Raw genomic sequence first — 20,688 nt, forward strand, 5'->3', positions numbered from 1 at the left:
TACAAACTCACACGGATCGACTTGGAGATGATCTCAGCAATTGATTAAGTTTTAATCTTGATCGTTGGAGTCCTAATTGGAGATTATAAGAAGAAGTCGATGGGTAGATGGAGGAACACACTATAGATTGATTTCCTTGGGCAGTTCGATTTTCCAGAGAGCAATAACAATTGTTGTAAGAGATCGAGCCAGAGAAGGGAAGCATAGACAAGGAGGGGCAAAGACAGTGAGTCCAAAGGAATTTTTCCAGTTCTGGAGAGTCAGAAAGAGAAGGCCGAATTTTCTCTAGGAAGCAGCGTAGGGACTACATAGTTGCTTTAGAAGAGCAATTCGATCCAACTGAAGAGGAAGACGTTTTCAGTTCCAGAGGTCAGGAAGAGGTTCCAGAGGGCCGAAGAAGCATTTTCCCAGTCAACATTAGGTAGGATGGCTAGATTGACAGTTGTTTCAAGAAGTGCATTTGGCAGGCAACAGTAGGGTGGCACAAACCACTTGGAGGGCTCGCTTTTTCAGAGGTCAGACATTGCAGAGATTACTCAGAGAGAGGGTAAAATCCCTCAAAATTTTTTTGATAGTATTTCTCTTGGATAGATTCGCTAGTTTGAAGATATTTATTGTACTCAGCAATTCTCACTGCTGCTTAATAATAAAAATCTTCAGCTGCTACACTGGTTTTCCCAAGTTGGGTATTTGCAGGGACATTTGTCGAAAAATAACTATCATTTTTATGTGTGTGTCAATATTTTCTCAATTTCCAATTTATCTTCTACAACATTTTATTTGTGAAGATTGCAGTATGATTAATTCATTGTTACCATAGCAATAAGATGCATAATTATTTTTTACAGTTAGAAGAATTAATTCCAGTCGCCACAATAGAAATTTCATAGAAATTTTCACAACGACAAGGAGTGCCACAACTCAAATGAGGTGGATGCTACAAATTCTCAATAATGTTCATGGCTTTGTTTACTTAGTTTTGTTGGTTCCTTAGTTTAGGTAGACATAGATGTTATGCTAAAAAGGGCTACTTATCAAGCTTTCTATAGACTTCACTAGGCTTAGTTTCTTTTTTGTTTTATACTGCATGCAACTTTGTCAATAAATAACTCATTGTCTCAAACTCGAAGTCTATTTTGACATAAATCCTTTACTACTTAATGGTCTAATTTTCCATATATATATAATGCTAAATTCTTATTTTTAAAAATAAACTAATCTAAGGGAAATGTGACATTTTTGAAAACCTTCCCATGGATTTATCGAAACCTTGGTTAAAGGCATTGTTGGTAATTTTTAGATTGATTTTTTTTTTTAACATCATCCTTGGTGTTTCAGATTTCCATTCTTCCTTGGAACAACATAGGAACATCATCCTTCATTTCATATTCTATTTCCCAGGTGGCATCCTCAAGCCCAAAGTGCTTCCATTGCACTTTAACTTGGGTGATGGCTCGATTCCAGAGTGCAGTTTCTCTTTGGTACAAAATTTGTAGAGGCTTGACCTGAAACTCTCCTTCTAGTTCGACCTGGACAACATTTCAATCAATTATATGAGTAAGATCACACACACACACACACACACACACACACACATATATATATATATATTTTTCTTCAAAAGACAAACAAATCATTTTCAATCTAAAAATTACAATAATTTAGCATTTAGTTTTTATTGCAGTGTTAACATGATTCTTGGATTCAAAAGAAGTAAACAAATATATTAAAAAAATAAGATATGTATGATGAGGATGACGATTATAGTTTTTCAGTGTAGTGTTCAATTTCTCCATTAATTGTGTATATATATATATATATATATATTTTTTTTTATTTTTTATTTTATTTTTTTTTAATTTTTTATATGAGTTATCAAAATCATTTAATAAAGAAAGGTATTTTTTGTTTTTTTCTTTTTTTTTTTTTCTTAAGGAAAATTCAGGTAGATCGACTTGAAGGGATCACATTTTGCCAACCAAACTAGGAAAACCTAGCCTCAAGGGTGTCAAGGAGAATTAACTCCATGGCCTCCCATTGACGACCTACTTTAACAACGAGAACTCAACCACTTGAGCTAACCCTGTCGGTTCGTATTTACATGATATGAGGTTGATTTCGACCACTACCACTATAACCCCTAGGTGCCTAAGTATGCCCCTTCTGTAGACATGGCCAAGTTATGGAGAATATGAACCTCAAATATCTTAATACACTAACATTGATCCATCTCAAGTACAAATCTAACATGAGCCCAGAGGGATCAAATTTTTTCACGTGCAAACTTCTTTAGACTGCAAAATACAACGTTATTTTTCATTGTTTAAATTGTATTTTGGAAGCTAAATAAAATATATATAAGACCAAATAATTTTTTTAGCCATAAAACTTATTTTTTTCATGATATGTACATATTTTTTAAAAAATGATATATAATATATACATAATCGACATTAAAATATTTTGTACTTAAAAACATTTTATTACCCAAATTAAAATGATTATTTATTATTAATGTGTTTTTAAATATATGTCAATATTAATTCATATTAAAATATTTTATTGATAACCCACATTGAATATTTTTTTATATATAACATTAAAATATTGGATTTTAACATTTTTTTTTCTATATATAGATATATATCAAGTTTATATCGACATAAATTAGTTAACATATATATTCAAATAATTTATTTAAATCTCTAGTTGAAATATTTTTGAAAAGTGAGATTAAAACGTTTTACTCACACATTTTTTTTTACTTCGAGTTACTTTATAACATTTTTTTAGCCAATATTATTTTTTATTTAGAACATATTTTTTATTTTTTATTTTTATCTTGAAGGGGAACAAACAGACAAACTTACACATCCCCTCATACTAGGTTGTAATTTTTTTTTTATTTAGAACATATTTTTTATTTTTTATTTTTATTTTAAAGGGGAACAAACAGACAAACTTACACACCACCTCATACTAAGTTGTAAAATGAGCCTCTCGGCTCAATAACACTTCATTTTCATGGTTTTTGCCAATTGAGTTGCCCTATGAAGGCTATAATTTTTTTTTAATGATGTAGATAAATTTACAATTTAACAAGTGACTCCAAAATGTATAGAAATTTGTCAAATGGGTTTTTGCCAAATTTGTGGTTAGAGAGAACTCCTTTTTAAGGAAATTAACCTACTTCTTATTGATATATCACTAACCAAGTCTATTGACAATAGTATATTGTCAATTTTTATCTCAATAAATGTGTAATGTTGGGTACAAGTTTGTGTTAATGTAAAAGCCTTGGTAGGTCATGACACTTACGCAATGATGATAGGTTCATGCAGGTTGTGGTCTCAATTTAGTTTAGATCTATCTTAAGACTAGATCTATTTAGTATTAAGAAGGATCAAATTTCTCTAGATACAAAAATAGATCTTTAAACCGTAATAAAGATTTGTACCTTGAGAAATTTGAATCAACCTTCAAATCTTAATAGAGATATACACTTTGAAAAATTTGAACCCTAATTGTGTTTAAAAAAACAAGATTAAAATACATTAAAGTGAGTATACTAACTCTATTTTTTAATTTTAACTTAATATATATTTTCGTGTTATTATCTTATTACTTTGTGACCCATTTTGACACCTCAACATGAATTATTAAAATAGGCATCTTCATACCATTCATAAATTATTGGAATCTGGGCAATCGAAGGAATCTACTCGTCGTCTTATCTCGAGCCTGACCCGAAGGGTGTCGAGGAGATTTGACTCCGTGACCTCCCAATTGGAAATGTATTTAGCACCGGGAATTCGACCAATTGAACTATCCCTTGGGGCTAATGCAAAATTAGACTAATGCAACCTCTTTTATATATGTAAATAGTGAAATTATCCAATATATATATATATATAATCTCAGTTTCACAATCTTTGTAACAATAATGACCTTCCTAGCCTCTTACAATGTCAAAATTATAGTGAGCTCGGGAGGCTTCTCTCCAAGCTTTTTGAGTATAGGAATAAAATCTTAAATCAAAATAAATAATTTGTTTCTTTAGGTCGATAGACCATTGTTTGGTCTCAACAGACATTAACTACCACCACCATCATCATCATCATATATATATTTTAAATTTAATATATATAACAATTATATTTTTAAAATTAAAATTAAATTATATATAATCTCAGTTTCACAATCTTTGTAACAATAATGACCTTCCTAGCCTCTTACAATGTCAAAATTATAGTGAGCTCGGGAGGCTTCTCTCCAAGCTTTTTGAGTATAGGAATAAAATCTTAAATCAAAATAAATAATTTGTTTCTTTAGGTCCGATAGACCATTGTTTGGTCTCAACAGACATTAACCACCACCACCATCATCATCATCATATATATATTTTAAATTTAATATATATAACAATTATATTTTTAAAATTAAAATTAAATTATTATTATTATAATATAAACATCCATAATCCAACATCAAACTACTTTGTAATTCCAACACCAAACCACCTTGTTAGGAAGACCTTGTTAGGAAGATGTAAATTATGTTAACAAATATTGGCTAGCCACCACCTAGGGTCAACATAGCCACCCAAAAAAACAAATAATCCTCTTCAACAAATTCCACTTCTCAACCATTCACGAGGAACGTATCTTTTAAATTGAAAACCGTGTCCAAAATACCTCAACACTCCCTTCCATCAAATTCACACAAACTTAAAACTCCATATAACTAATTTTATGGCCACCATATACATAATTGTTTTCCCGTCATTAAAAACTCATTTTTCTTTTTTCCATCTTATATAATTGTTTTTCTGGCATTAAAAACTTATTTTTCTTTTTCCTATCTCATATAGAGGTATAATCTGATTTATAAACAAAATGACATTTTTACGATATGTTTTTGGTTAGTTTTAATCAAAATTTGACAATTTTTTTAAAAACTTTGTTCAATATACAGAATTCAAATGTTTTAAGGTTTCCAAAGTGCTAAAATTTATTTAGCAAAAAATCATATACTTTTATCAAAAAAAAATTTGACGTAAATCACAATCAGAAAATTATTGTTGACGCGTTTCGAACTAACTAATGTAGTTCATTGTCAAAACTAGTTTCTTCTGATAATTATTATGGATACCAAAAACTTAAACTATATATATGATATTTTTTTTAGGTTTTAGATGAAATTTACAATGATGAAGAATATAAATACTTTTCAAACCCTCGATACATGCAACATTATATTGAAATATTTTTTTAGTTATTATTATTATTTTTTAAAAACATTACCGTTATCCATTTAAATGCATTCCAGGCATCTTCCCGAATGTTGTTGCGTGGCACTTCTCGTGGGGACAATTTTTTTTTTTAATTTTAATTCCATTAAAATATATAGATTTATTGATTTAACATTTAACTAAGTCGTTCCGTCCGGTCCCTTGTCTTCTCGTCCTTTCGAAAACAAAACCCGTGGGCTACTTACTACCCTGCCCGTTAGCCGAGATAAAGGGCCGTTGATTCTTCTGCAGGTTTCTGATCGATACCCGTGGGCTACTTTTTACCTTCCCGTCAAACCAAGAGCTGGTGAACACCTGTGGAATTGTCTGGCTTATTACGCTCGAAATATTAAAATGCTTTTGCCCTCACTAGGTTTAGATTTCGAATCCTTTGAAGTCCGTTAGAGGAATAAAAGCTTCTGCCCTTTGTTAGAATCGATTGAATTTGTGAATGCATGTACTGAGATCTGTAGGAATCTAAGTAATCATGGAAGTCGATTCGAAGGCTCATCCGTTTCTTTCGTACATTCTCTCTTTGAGGCCTCTGCGGCAGCCATTGATGCTGGCCTCCAAGCCCTCGTCTTCGAACGCCATTGAAGTGGATCTCGAAGCCAATGAGCGGCATGGCGAGGCTCTGGTTAGAGAGATGCCTAAGCTTCTGCAGCCGGAGCTCGTGGCTAAAATGACCGGCGCTGTTTCCGATGTTATGCAGACCAGATCCGTTCTACAGTCCCTTGGAGATCGGCCGGATCACGAGGCTGTGGACGAAGCCCGTCGACGCGTTGCAGAGATCGAGCGCAATCTTTCTAGCCGATTGGAAGAAATTGCCATGGAGGAGCCCCCGGAAGGCTACGATCGGGGGGCATGGCTGTCATTGCAGGTTAGTTTAGCTGGACTGCCTGCTATGGCCGCGTTCAATATTTTAATATTTTAATAGGGTTTATATTTTTTGCGTTCGGCTCGATAGTGATTTTAAGGGTTTGTTCGTATTGCAGGCGCAGAAGGAGAAAGACGCCCGGAAGGCGGCCGATAAGGAGAAATTCCCATTTAAGTCAGTTGTTCATCTTTATGAGATGCACGTTGCGTACGAGGATTTGTTGCAGGCGGCCGAAGAGAGGCTGACGAATATATATCGAGAGGCCGAGAACGGGTCACAGACGGTCCTATCCGATGATGGGAATGATGATGGTGGTGATGAGATGGATGAGGAAGTCGTACGAATACTGCTAGAGGCCACAGAAAAAAGGCTCGACCGAGTGGAGTTGAAGAGAAGGGGGCTCAATCTCTTTCCTGAGGGATTCTGCAAGATCACCACACTCGTTTTAGTTAATCTCTCCGATAATAAAATCCAGGTAACTTTCCATCTCTTACCTACTGCATTACAGGGCCGTCAAACTGGCCAATGCATACACTGTCATTGGGCTCTATGCGTGTATAGGTTTATTCCGGTTGGGTTTGAACTTGGGTTGATAATGGCAATTCCGCATCTCAATCACCCTTCCAAAGTATACAAACTCAGTTTTTGTGGTGAGTTTATTTTTTTTGGACGAGGTAAATTCCACCTTTAGCCACTCCTTTTATTTTATTTGTTTTTAATTCCAATAAGATGGGTCTCTTAAAATGGGACAAAATACCTAGGGGAAAAGTCTATGGTTGAGATTCCATCATGGAATTATTACTTCCAGCAAAATTCTTGTCAGATTTGGAGAAGAATTCCCTTGGAAAGAGAGTGAGTTTTCCTAGGTAATTAACTTATTCTCTACTTTAATAATAATAATAATAATAATAATAAAGAACCATGGTATTCATGTGATTCATGTGAAATATAATAATAATAATAATAATAGAACCATGGTATTCATGTGATTCATGTGAAATATAATCTATTTAAGGGGTAAATTAAACTAGATTAGATCCATCTTAGTTTGATGTTATACCTATATACATAATTATTAATTAGTTGTAGAAAATGATGGTGTTGAATCCATGTAGCTTGTAAAGGCAAAACATTTTTATGGATATGTTTATGTTGGGAATTTGTATGGATAAGTTTGGTGGCCCTATGTCTTTTTGTATGCTTTGTTTCTATCATTGAATGGGTGAATACATAATGTGCATAAATGTGTAGAAGCTTTAGAGCTTTGCATTTCATTTGTTGGTCAGGACCCTTCACCCGACCTTGGGAACTTGCTGCTTAAAATTCTACGCTCGCTGTAACGACTTTATGTCATAGATATTAGGTTCTAGGGTTACAAACTCAAAGGTCTTAGCTGGATTCATTATTTTAAGTTATGTAGGGTCCTGAGTAGCAGATCAGGCCCGAGAGCTTCAATTGTATGCATTAGCAAGAGGCTTGAGATGAGAGAATACATCAAACATCCTTGCGAGAGTTGTCCTTCCCTTGGCTGAGAGTAACATGTGAGTAGTTTGAAACCAAAGTTCGAATTGTTGTATTGTTGGGGTTTCGTTCAAGGTTATTCAGATGTTTTAATATAATATTTCCTCCAATTTTATAGAGTTGATTCACTAGCAAGATCAGGAATATGTGAAGAGAATAGTATATGATTCCTGACAGATGATTTATGCTATTTGTGAAAATTTCTGAATCTAACAAACTAGAAATCCTACTACAGTAAACTGATTTGCATTACCTACTTGTGTTCTTCAGTTTAACAAGTCATTTTTAGAATATATTAATGCAAATACATTGCAACTTACACCATTATACAGATCAAGTATTGAAAAATAAATGAGACAACCACACAAAGGACACACTTATTTTTGGACTAGACGTCCCTGGAAAAACTCAATGTAGGAAAACCAGTGCAACAGATATGAGTGTTTTATTATTAAGCAAATTTCTGAATACAACTAGGGTGCCAAATCCGACTCACCCAATAGAGAATAAACTTAGCAAAAGTACCTCTATCTGGAGACAGATATTTTGGTGAATCCAGCAATTGGATGAACAAACCCCACAGGTGACTGCGTTGTCCCCAGTGCTGTGCAGCGATGGATGCTCCCAGCTCTGCGCTGGAATTGCGTCACCCTTCCAGTGAGCCTTCCCGGCTCAGAAATCGATCTACTGAACTGTTGCCTGATCTGCCTCATAGAAACCCCAGCACTGCCTCTAAGTGACTGTGTCAGCAACCTCTAGCCTCTACATCACCCTTTTGGAGCTGCTCTGTCTCTCTGTGGTGCTGTGTTGCCTCTCTACTATGTATTTTCGACCTTGCACTGAAGTCCCTTTGCTGAATTGCCCCCCTTTGCACTAGAAGCTCGCTTCGAAATTCTTAGTAAACCACGCCCTAGAATTTAGATTTAGCTTAAGCGCTGCTCTCACTGTGTGTTCTCCAACTAGCCTCAAGCTTTCCTTTGTACTTTTCCTGTTGAGAAATCAACATCCGTGATCTAATCTCTAATCAATGGCTAAGATTAAATTAGACTTGATCTTCGTTTCTTAGAAGCTTTCCCCCCATATTTTCATTAATACCCATTAATATTTTAATTTTCATAAGTTTAGACTTAGGGACCCCATTAAAAATATTAATTATTTTAATAAATACAATCTGGGTGGAGTTTCTCCAAACAATTTCTGGGTCTTGGAGATCACATGTGTTCTTGTGCCTCCACAAAATTTCAGAGCTATAGCACATCCAATGCTACCCAAAAAATCAACACTCCCTCTTAGCGAGGATTGTGCTCTAGCAATACTTCCCAGCAGAAATATCACACCGATCCATGACATCAGTTCTCTGCGCTGTTGATGCTCGGCCTGCTGCCCTTCATCCATTGCATTGCTGCAATCTGTATGTTGCCTGTGACACTGCCACTGTCACTGTTGCATTTGTACTGCACCTTCCTCTCAAGATGCTGCATCATGCTACCCATAACACTGCCATTGCTAACTGTTGCACTGCAACTTAGTTGTTGAGATGACGCTTGACGCTAAAGCTACCTCTGCTGCTAATCTGTGCTAACCCTTTGATGTTATTGCGTTATGCCTTCCACACTACTGCAACAATCTACTGCGTTGCTTCAGACTTTGGCACTCTAGCTCTACCACTGTTGCTCCATCATCCCTTGCACCAAATGACTCCCATCATTCTGTTACTGTCATTAAGGGCTCCCTTAGCTGTATGTGATCCAAGAGTTTGGGCACCTCAAGGATCCTGGCTTACATGTAGTCCTCCTGACTACAACTCAATATTGCCCCACCTCCTCTAGAGGTGCATGAGCACTCATGGTGCAATCATCATTGTCCTCGTTGTTAGCTTAATGGAGCAGCGTTTGAGTCAGATTTCTCTTCTTTGCCCTTCATCCGAGGGCACTGTGTGGCGAAATGACCCATTTCTCCACATCTGAAGCATATGACTTTGGATATGTCCTCCTTCTTTGATTTCTGCTGCCCTTGTTGTCCTGATGCGAGAGCCACATCCTCCTCTTCCTCCTTGATTTTGATCCCTTTGTTGCTGCTTTCCGCCTTGGTCAACCGTTGATCTCTTCTTGTAGAAGAGTTGCCCACATTTACTATCAACTGGGAAGAGAAGCCTTGCCCAAGATACTTTGGACAAAGGTTTCCTAGTCTTCATTGGTTGCATTTAGGGCAGTCCTGACCATAAAATCAACATCTGGTGTAGACCCTACGAAAGTTAGTTGGTCACAGATCCTTTGTAATATGAGAAGGAAGGGATTGATTTCTTCTCCTTTCTGCATTTGAATTTGTCTCAGTTGACTCTCAAGCAACATCTTCTCCTGAACGGAATTTCCCTCGTACAATGTGGTCAAGGGCTCTCACATTTCCCTTGCTGTGTCTTTCTCAGCAATATGTGGGATCACATGATCCTTGACCTTGTCCAAGATCATGCACTTTGCTTTTGCCTGAGCCTCCTCGTACTTCTTGAGAGGATCAACATCATCCGGAACGACAACCGTCCTCAAGGCATAAGCCTTGTTGCGATTTTTATCTAAAATTGCTGGGATCTTGGCCTTCCATATGATGAAGTTGGATGCTCCATCCAACTTGTCCTGGTCCCTCAGTTCGTTAACGACCAACTTTGCTCAAATGAATGTCGAATTGGTTTTCTTCTCCATCTTTCGCTGCTACCCCAACAAAACTTGGATTTGGATTTCTTTGGCTCTAGAAATCCTCTAAGGAACAAGCTCCCTTTGAATTTTGATTTCCTTCACAGAAATCCTTCTGCCAATCACTGTCGAACCACCCCTCATTGATCTCTCATTGCTGTTGCTCAGCACTGGATCTAGATTTCTTGGCAAAAAATCTTTTGAGGAACTGATTCCCTCTACTTTGCTTCTGCCCATAGTTTTAAAACTCCGACTTCGACTCCGACTCCGACTCCGACTCGGCCGAGGATCGACTCCGACTCCGACTCCGAAACGGTAATGACTCGGCCGGTTCGATTTCAATGACTCGGTCGTTGTAAAAAATACATTAAATATTTATTTTTTTTTATAAAAAAACATAATTTTAAAGATTTTCATTCATGTTTCCAAACACACAGCATTATAATATAGATGGAAGACAACATATGATCAAAGTAGGCTCATGAACCAATCCATTATATCAAAATGGTACCCAATGGCAATACATAGTCAACTGTCATACATGATCGAAGACTCAAAACAAAAAACACATAACCAAGGAGGCTAAAAATGGCCTCTACAACAAAAGTAAACTGTGACCAGACTCCAGTACTAGTACTACAGCTACTGCCAGAGGAGCCAAGATCATGTTGATCAATCTTTGGATTATCATCAGAGTCAGATAGGGGGCCCCATGGCTCCTCCTCATCATCATCATCTCCAACTGCAGCTGTAGAAGTGGTACCACTAGCAGGCTGTGCAACTGCAGCAGATGCAAGCTGAGATAGAGTAGATATGCGGCTGTGCTTCTGTCATGGCTGAGCAGAGGAAGCACCTACAACTGGAGTCCTCGCTGGCTGTGAGACTGAGGCTGGTGGATTGGGATCTGCATTAAACTGAACAACATGTTCAAGTTCAACTGATGTCTCAATATCTAAATCTAAATCAAGATCCTCATCAGGATCAAACTCTGCTGGACGACTCTCCACTACCCAATGTGATGTTGGATCAATGTCTTCCAACACAATGGGATCTGAATCAGGTCTTTTGTTCAACAAATGGTTTCATCTGAGCCGGAGGTTGTATTGGACATAAACTAGATCATTTAACCGTTTTTGATCCAAACGGTTTCTCTTCTTTGTGTTACTTGGGAGCAGGAGCGACATTTTCAGAAGCTCCTGGTTTGGGAGCGAATCCCAGAGGAGTTCGACAACCAATGTCACTAACATCAAGGTACATAGAGGGATTGGTGCTCTTGATTAAATACGAGTTCCATACCCTAATACATGACAAAATTCAATGGAAACATTGCAATCCTCCAATCTTGAAATCTTGAAAAACTGATAAGTCTGCTGGATTTTGAATGAAATCTAAAATTCTACTTTCTTCATATGAAATCCAATGAGGCCGAAACCACTCTCAAACATCCTGAGTCATTTCATGGTAATGTTAAAAATTTAAGTAAAAGGATGAAAATGAAGATTAAGGAGAATGTCACTTTTACTTTAAGAATTTAATATTACCATGAAATTTGAATAGCATATCAATAGTAGAGAGCATTTGAGTGTGTTAAATAGGGTTTGGGAGGGGGGAATGGACCCCAAATAACATTTAACTAATTCATAAAACACATTGGAGTTCAAACCAATCAGCAAACACTTCAAAATGTCATTAAAAAAATGTCAAATCGCTGTTTTGATGGGGTTACAGGCCACTGGTTATGACTCGGCCGAGTCAATACAGAAACGGCCGAGTTGGCCGAGTCAGCCATGACTCGGCCTACTGAACCGTTTCCTCCACCGAGTCACATTTTTGGGCAATGAAACGGATCAACTCGGCCATTTCCGTTTCGAATCGGCCGAATTTTAAAACTATGCTTCTGCCCCAATAAGTATTTTTTTCACCAACAGAATCAACAACGCGGTAGCAACTCCAGATGAAATCTGCACTGCACCTCTAGCCACGAAAATCAGAAAAACGAGACTCAACAGTCTCTGCGTTGGCCCAATAACCACTGCGTTGCCCTCTGCAGCAACAATGTCACCCAATCAGGCTGACGCAGGTCTGTGTGAGCCTCCCTTGGTGACTGCGTCACCCCTCCTTTGCTCTCTTGGCAAGAAATTGCACCTTCTCTTGGGACACCTGTCTTCACACACAGATATTCCTCTGTCCTTTCGCCGATGGCTTTAGTCCTCCTTGATCTGCAATCGCTTTGATACCATGTGAAAATTTCCGAATCTAACAAACTAGAAATCCTATCGTAGTACATTGATTTGCATTACCTACTTGTGTTTTTAATTTAACAAGCTATTTTTAGAATATGTTAATGCAAAAACACTGCAGCCTACACCAATATATAGATTAAGTATTTAAAAATAAATGAGACAACCACACAAAGGGCACTTATTTTTGGACAAAATGTCCTCGAAAAAACCTAATGCGGGAAAACTGGTGTAACAGATATGAGGGGTTTATTCTTAAGCAGATTTCTGAATACAACTAGGGTGCCAAATCAGGCTCACCCAACAGAGAATAAACCCCCGACAAAAGTACCTCTATTCGGAGACAGATATTTTGGTGAATCCAGCAACTAGATGAACAAGCTCCACAGGTGACTGCTTTGTCCCGAATGCTGTACAAAGAACGTTGTTCCCAGCTCTGTGCTGGAGCTGCGTCACCCTTCAAGTGAGCCTTTCCCGCTCAGAAATTGATCTGCTGAACTGTTGCTTGATTTGCCACACAAAAACCCTAGCGTTGCCTCTAAGTGACTATGTCAACTCCTCTAGCCTCTGCGTCACCCTTCTGGAGCTGCGCTACCTCTCCCTAGGGCTGTGTTGCCTCTCTGCTATGTATTCTCGACCTTAGACTGAAGTCCCTCTGTTACACTGCCCCTCTCTGCACTAGATGCTCACTTCGAAATTCTCAGCAAACCACGCCCCAAAATTTTGATTTATCTCAAGTGCTACTCTCATTGTGCGTGTTCTCCAACTAACCCCAAGCCTTCCCTTATACTTTTCTTGTTGAGAAATCAACGGTCGTGATCTAATCTCTAATCAACGACTAAGATTAAATTAGACTTGATCCTTGTCTCTTAGAAGATTCTCAGTCATATTTTCATTGATACTCATTAATATTTTAATTTTCCTAAGTTTAGACTTTAGGAACCCCATTAAAAATATTAATTATTTTAATAAAATACAATCTGGGTGGAATTTCTCCAAATGATTTCTAGGTCTTGGAGATCTCATGTGTTCTAGCCCCTCCACAAAATTTCGGAGCTAGAGCACATTTGATGCTACCTAGAAAATCAACACTATTGTGTATCCCCACATTGTCCATGAGAATGTGAGTTGTTTGTACATTATTTGATGCAGCTACTGCATGGACTTGATTTGGGGTTAGCTCCTGTGTTTTCCATGTGATTGTGGCGGGCGAAGAGAGGATGAAGGGCTACAGATGGATGTGGCTTACCATAAATGGCTTGGCATACTCGTCGCACTCCTAGAGGCTATTCAATGATTGATGAAGGTGTTTTTAAGAAGAGTAGGGTTAAGCAGGATTGTGTAACTTACAAAACAATAGTTGCTTCTTCATTCTAATGGCTTCTTTGATAATCACTTTAATATAATATTTGTAATATATTCTCTTAATTCATGTGTAATAATGGTTCTATAGAGATTTGATGGATCTAGGATGGTAAGCTTAGAAATGAATAAACTACTATGAAAGTGAGCTAGGATGAGGGGAGGATGTGGGGAAAATATTAGATAAAATTTAATTGTTACATTTTATTTAATATTTTTTTGAATACCTCCATCCACTCTTTACTAGGTTATATTGGATAGAATATAACTCTATAATATTACATTTTATCGGATATTTCCCCTCAACTGGTCCACTTCTTATTTTAATTTTTCCATACATTTGAAGTTTAAAAGTAAACAAACTCAACTATAAAATTAACAAGGGTGAGGGGAAATATTGACTAAAATGTAATATTTAGGTTGGGGGGTGACCAGAAATATTAGGTAAAATGTAATAACATTACATTTTAATTAGTATTTCCCCCCACCCTTTGCCACTTTTTATTGGGTTAGGGGTGTAGTAATAAATATTGGTTAACATATAATACTATAACATTATATTTTATCCAAGATTTCCCCTCACCCGATCCACTTTTTATTAAATTCTTTTCGTTATATTCGAGGTTCATAAGTAAACTTAAGTCCTATGTAAATATTTGATCCTAGTATGGTAGAGATGTAACCTTTAAAATTTTGACTTGGTAAAAATAAACTAAATAAAATAAAGTTAAAAAAGCATAAAGTTGATAATTATATTTATATTTATAATTAATAATTAAAACAACCCAGATCCGTCTTAACTCCAGATCTACCAAGCATTGAGAGGGATCAAATTTCTTGCGATGCAAACCTCTTGTAAAGTGAAAAGGGATTTGATCCCTCTTGGCGCTTGGTAGATTCAGAGTTAAGATGGGTCTAGGTTGGCTTGATTTTTCATCGTGTATTCTAAGTTAGAAAACTCAGTGTATTTGCAATTGAGATTTCCAGTGTACCAGCTGTTCATATTTCTAGGTTTACACTTGGAGAATTACGAATTAGTCACTGGGTTTTAAGGAAATCTAACATGGTATCAAACCAAGGTTTTGATTGAAGACCAAACACAATTTTTATCTTTAAGAGCACGTTTTGCGATTCAGAGGGAGCGAGCTTATCAGATTGATTTGGTCGCTAGGTCGCTAGGCTTTTTGGAGTAGTGCTTATTGCTTCTAGGAAGTGTGATTTGGCAGTATGGCGTATCAACGTCTCAAATTGAAGAACAAATTAGACAGTGCATCCAACTTTTGTTCTTGGCGTGAGAGGGTAGCAATGGTGCTCATTCCTCACTTGATTGGGAAGAAGACAACCAAAGCGATGTGGACAACCATCATTGGTCTATATTAGTGTTTGAGCAATGCCAAAAAGTTGGAGGAGCAAGACCAAAAATTTGGAGGTAGCAATGGTGCTCGAGGAGCAAGGGCTGTGGGAATTTGTTGATAATGCCCCAACGCCATCCATTGACGCTTAACAGATGGCTCATTAGAAGAATCATCTTGGAGGGAGTCAAAGACCACATTATTCCTCACTTGACTGGGAAGAAGACAACCAAAGCGATGTGGACAACCGTCATTGGTCTATATTAGTGTTCGAGCAATGCCAAAAAGTCGGTGTTAAAGGACAATAAAAAATATAAAAAATGTCCAAGTCAGATTCTATGGTGTCTTACCTCACCAAGTTTACCCAAGTAAGGGAAGAGTTGGTTAGTGGGGAAAGACAATTCCATATAGAGATTTGGTAAATTTTGCTCTGTTGGGTTTCACCAAGTCTTGGCAAGCCTTCACGGATGGGATTTGTGCTACAAAAATGCTTCTAGATTGGGAGCGATTGTGGGGTGACAACATCCAAGAGGGGATTCACAGATAAGTTGGGTCTCGTGTTAAGATCGAGGATGATGAAGAATTTTTTTTCCCTAGCCAACAAAGGGGGCAAGGCAAAGGGCAAAAAGAGCAGTTGTGGTGGAGAGCTGAGCTCCAAGGGTGAGAAGAAGAAGAAGGATCTCAGCAAGATCAAATGCTTTTTGTGCCACTAGTTTGGGGATAATGCTACTAAATGCCCTAATAGGAAGAAGGGTTCCAAGAAGGACTAAGTAGCAACCTTTGTAGAGATAGATGATTTCTCCTCTAATTTTGAGAAGGAGTTTTCACTCATTGCTTGCATGGCAAGCTCAGTGGCTACCGGTTTATGATATGTAGATAGTGGTGCATCTTGTCATACGATGGGAAACAAGAAGAATTTCAGCAAATTGTTAGAAAGGGACATGCAACTGAACATTGAGATGGGAGATGATGGAAAGTACCAGGTTGAGGGCATTGGTACAATTCGATTTGAGAGGGAGTTAGGAAACCCTTTGTATCTCAGAGATGTCCTTTATGTACTTGGGCTCAGAAAGAATCTTGTTTCAGTTTCAACATTAGAGGATAAGGGGTACGAGATAACTTTTAGTAAGGGTAGGGTTTTTATAAAATCCTTAACTCTAAGTTGGCTAAGAAGATTGGGGTTAGGCACAAGAGACTGTACAGGTTACAGTCTGAGACAGTTGCAATATTAACCAACAGAGAGAGTCGTGACTCAAGCAAGGAGCTTGGGGAATTGTGGCATAAGCTCATGGGGCATTTTCACCAGAGTGCATTGAAGATTCTTAAGGAGATAGCGACAAGACTGCCATAGTGCAGTGTGGATCGACATGAGGTGTGCAAGGGTTGCACACTTGGAAAGTATGCCAAATCCTCTATTCCCAACAAATATAACAAGGCCAAGGGTATCTTGGACCTTGTTCATTATGATGTTTGTGGTCCTTTCTCTACAGTGTCCCTTAGTGGGTACAAGTATTATTCACCCTCATAGATGATCACTCGAGGAAGACCTAGATGTTTTTTGATGAAAAATAAGGATGAGGTCTTTTCGAAGTTTTTGGAGTTTAAGACCCTAGTTAAGAACTAGACTGATAGGAAAATCAAGGCGTCGAGGTTTGATAATGGTGAGTACACCTCAAATGCATTTCGGGAGTTGTGTGCCAAGGAGGAGATTAGGAGGGAGCTGAGTACACCATATAATCCTCAATAGGATGGGGTGGCAGAGCGCAAGAACAAGGCCATAGTTGGAGCGACCAAAGCCATGTTGCATGACTAGGGGCTACCCAAGTTTCTTTGGGTCGAGGCATGCAATACTGCAGTTTTCTTGCAAAATCAAAGCCCACACAGAGTGCTGGGGTGAGTCACACCAGAGGAGGCTTTTATAGGGAAGAAACTAGATGTCACATTTCTAAATATTTAGCAGCTTGGTGTACTGTCATGTGTACCAACAGAGAAAAGGAAGAAGTTTGAGCCCACTATAGAGAAGGGCATTTTTGTGGGCTACAATGAGACATCCAAGGCGTACATGTTGTATATACCAGCACTTAGGAAGACATTCATAAGGAGAGATGTAAAGTTTGAAGAGGGAAGGGCTTTGAGCAAGTCATTAGAGCGTGAGCAGGCTACAGTGCAGGAGGAGGAGAAACAGGTTCCTAGGCAAGAGGCTCAACCAACACCTCAGATTACATCTCTGTACATGTTGATGGGTAGGTTGAGCAACATAAGGACAAGGGGGACATGCAGTTGGAGGAGAGAGTAGAGCCCACTCAAGTTGTGACTCCTAGCACAGGGAGAAGGAGAGTGAGATGTGCATATTAGCTAATCTAAGAAGTGCAAGAGCAAGTTGGTGCTCCCAGCACATCAATTCGATAGAGTAGACTACCACAAAGGTACACAAGATAAATGGCACTTATGACGAAGTTATTGGATGTTGAGCCTTCCAGTTATTAGGAGGCATACATTCAACATGTGTGGATAGATGCCATGTTGGAGGAATTTGGCTCCATCATGAAGAATGATGTTTGGGAGGTGGCACTGAGGCTAGAGGACAAATTTGTGGTGGGCTCTTGCTGGGTCGACAAGATCAAGCATAGGGCTGATGGGAGCATCGAGAAATATAAGGCAAGATTTGTGGCAAAGGGGTTCTCGCAGGTAGAGGTGATCGATTATGACAAGACCTTTGCCGTACTGGCCAAAATTTGTCTCACAAGGCTATTGTAGTGTAGATGAGGTGGAGGATCCACTAGATGGACGCTAAAACAACATTGCTCAATGGGGTTGTTGAGGAGGAGATTTACATTGAGCAACCGAAGGGATTCATGACATGTAGTAGGGATACTCACATTTGTAGACTTGAGAGAGACTTGTACAGGCTCAAATAGGCTCCAAGGGCATGGTATGCTCGGATAGACAATTACCTTTAGGGATTAGGCTTCACCAAGAGTGAAGCGGATCCGAACCTCTACTACATTGTTGTTGGAGGTGAACCACTTATTTTGGTGCTATATGTGGACAATCTGATTTGAGAGGTGCATATAAGCTCATCTAGGAGTACAAGTGAGATCTTGCAGGCGAGTTTGAGATGAAGGATATGGGGCTGATGCACTATTTCGTTGGACTTGAAGTTTGGTAGGGTGATGGCGAGATCTGCTTGTGGCAAGGCAAGTACGCTCTGAAGATTCTAAGGAGGTTTCACATGCAGGATTGCAAGCCCATGACCACGCCTCCAATCACAAACTGGAGGAAGGTAGATACATCCAAATTGGAGCAAGTAGATGCTTCACTTTACTAGTATTTGGGTCACTGATGTATTTGGTAAACACACGGCTAGACATGTTTTGTATTTAACTCTTTGAGCCATTTTATGGTCGAGCCTACCAGAGTGCATTGGGTTGCTGCTAAGCATGTGTTGAGATATCTCAGGGGAACAATAGATTACAGATTGTTGTATAGACAAGTTGATGAGATGAGTCTTGAAAACTTCACGGATTCAAATTGGGCAGGGAGCTCCACAGATAGGAAGAGCACATGGGATTGCACATTCAATGTTGGATCAACAACTGTTCCTTGGTTTACCTGGAAGTAAAAACTTCAGTTGCATTGAGCTTAGTTGAAGCCAAGTACATGGTTGCCAGTTTTGGCAGGATGCGAAGCTTTTTGGTTGCCAGTTTGGCAGGATGTGAAGCTTTTTGGTTGACAAAGTTTCTCATGGGCTTGTTTGGACAGGATTTGGAGCCCACCATGATCCCTTGTGACAACCAGAGCTGCATCAAGCTTTCTGAGAATTAAGTATTTCACAATTGCTTAAAGCACATTGCCATATGTTATCATCACATCATGGACATTGTTCAGAGAGGTATAGTTACACTCCAGTACGCACAAACAAAGCAGACAACAAACATTTTGACCAAGGCTTTGCCAGGGACCAGATTTGTTTACCTCAGGGAGAAGTTGGGTGTAGTGCAGAACGCCTTCTTCTTTAAGAGGGAGTGTTGATTGGAATAGGGCAGTAAGGGTTTCTGCTTGACTAAGTGCTAAGGCTAGCAGAGGGACCCACAATACAACAACTTTAGCAGAATATTAATTTATTTAACTATTTCCTAAAGTTTGACTTAGGAAAAATAAAAAATTCCTAAGTTAACTTATGATTTAATCTTATCCCTTCATCAAGATCTAATCTCAGCCGTTGAGAGTGATATTAAGGTTGAGGTCAAAATTATAAGAGGAGATAGAGCAAGTGGCCAGTTCTATGAGCACCAAGGGTGTGTGATTGGCTCAACAAGAGAAGGGTTTTCAGCACTCAGTGAGCAGATCAGGGATTGAGAGGCAAGAAGGAAGAGACCAAACAGCCTTAGTGCAGCTCAAAACCTATGCGGTTGTGCAACAATTTGCAATGTGCAAGGAGAGATTGACTTGTTGGGCCATACAAGGATTTGCAGTGCACAAGGAGAGTTCGACCTGCACGGCCATACAAGTATTTGCAGTGTGCAAGGAGAGATCGACCTGTGTGGCATCTGTGCACAGAAGAGGAGATCTGCACAAACATTGTTCAGGGGTTGCCTTGATTTTGATTCAGATAAGTTATTGAGTGGAGTTTGCTGCAGAAGGGAAGCATTCCCTTGCTGTATAAATCTCTGGAAATTTTATTATTTGCTTAGCTAATAGAAAACACTTGCAGTTGTAGGTTTTCCTCGGAGTTGGGGTTTTTTGGGTATATGTTGTGTTTTATGTGATTGAATGTGTTTGTCTTCAGATTTATTTTATTTTCCGTTGTGTATGCTAAGTTAGAAGACTCAGTGTATTTGTAATTTAAGATTCCAGTACAGCAGTTGTTTGTATTTCTGGTTTTACACTTAGAGAATTGTGAATCAGTTACTGGGTTTTAAGGAAAATCTAACAGATATTCACCTGTGCTAATGAATTCTCTGAATTTGATAATGGATGTTGTTATCTAGAGTTAAAAGCGAAAACAGTTATTATCTCTAGGCAACTCCTGGGTTCGATTCGTTGACTGCCCGGCATTTTACACAGATAATTATTATCTTTAGCTGCCCTAGCCAAGCTCTGGATTCGACTCCTAGTCAGTCCAGTTTCAACCATAGTTACCAGGATTGCGAGTTAAACTCATGATTTGCTGAGTTTGACTCTGACCAGATCTGAATTGAGTTTTTCCTCAACTTCCTGAGTCAAACTCGGTTTGAATAAGTTTGACGTGGTCCACGTGAATTTGATGCATGATTAATTGTGAATCTAACTTTGATTCATGATTTATTGTCAATCAAATTCAGTTTGACTGATTTGACTTGCTCAATCTAACGTCTGC

The 20,688-nt window shown here is 38.3% G+C and overlaps 1 protein-coding gene across 2 annotated transcripts in view; it reads left to right on the top strand.

The window, feature by feature from the left end:
• The window catches only part of LOC149266137 (plant intracellular Ras-group-related LRR protein 1-like), a 93,715-nt gene that overhangs the window by 71,016 nt on the left and 2,011 nt on the right, over nucleotides 1-20,688 (top strand). The window contains exons 1-2 of one of the 2 annotated variants that reach the window (XM_089430054.1): nucleotides 5,472-6,170; nucleotides 6,286-6,642. The exons of the other annotated variant lie outside the window; for it this stretch is intronic. Of the exons in view, the coding sequence (XP_089286180.1) occupies nucleotides 5,778-6,170; nucleotides 6,286-6,642 (750 nt within the window). The 5' untranslated portion in view covers nucleotides 5,472-5,777. Of the gene's footprint in view, nucleotides 1-5,471; nucleotides 6,171-6,285; nucleotides 6,643-20,688 lie in introns of those variants that run through there. 2 annotated transcript variants of the gene reach the window in all.

The sequence above is a fragment of the Pinus tabuliformis genome, chromosome 6 (genome assembly GCF_031772625.1).
Source record: "Pinus tabuliformis cultivar Carrire ecotype Pingquan chromosome 6, CPIR1, whole genome shotgun sequence".
Classification (NCBI taxonomy): Eukaryota; Viridiplantae; Streptophyta; class Pinopsida; order Pinales; family Pinaceae; genus Pinus; species Pinus tabuliformis.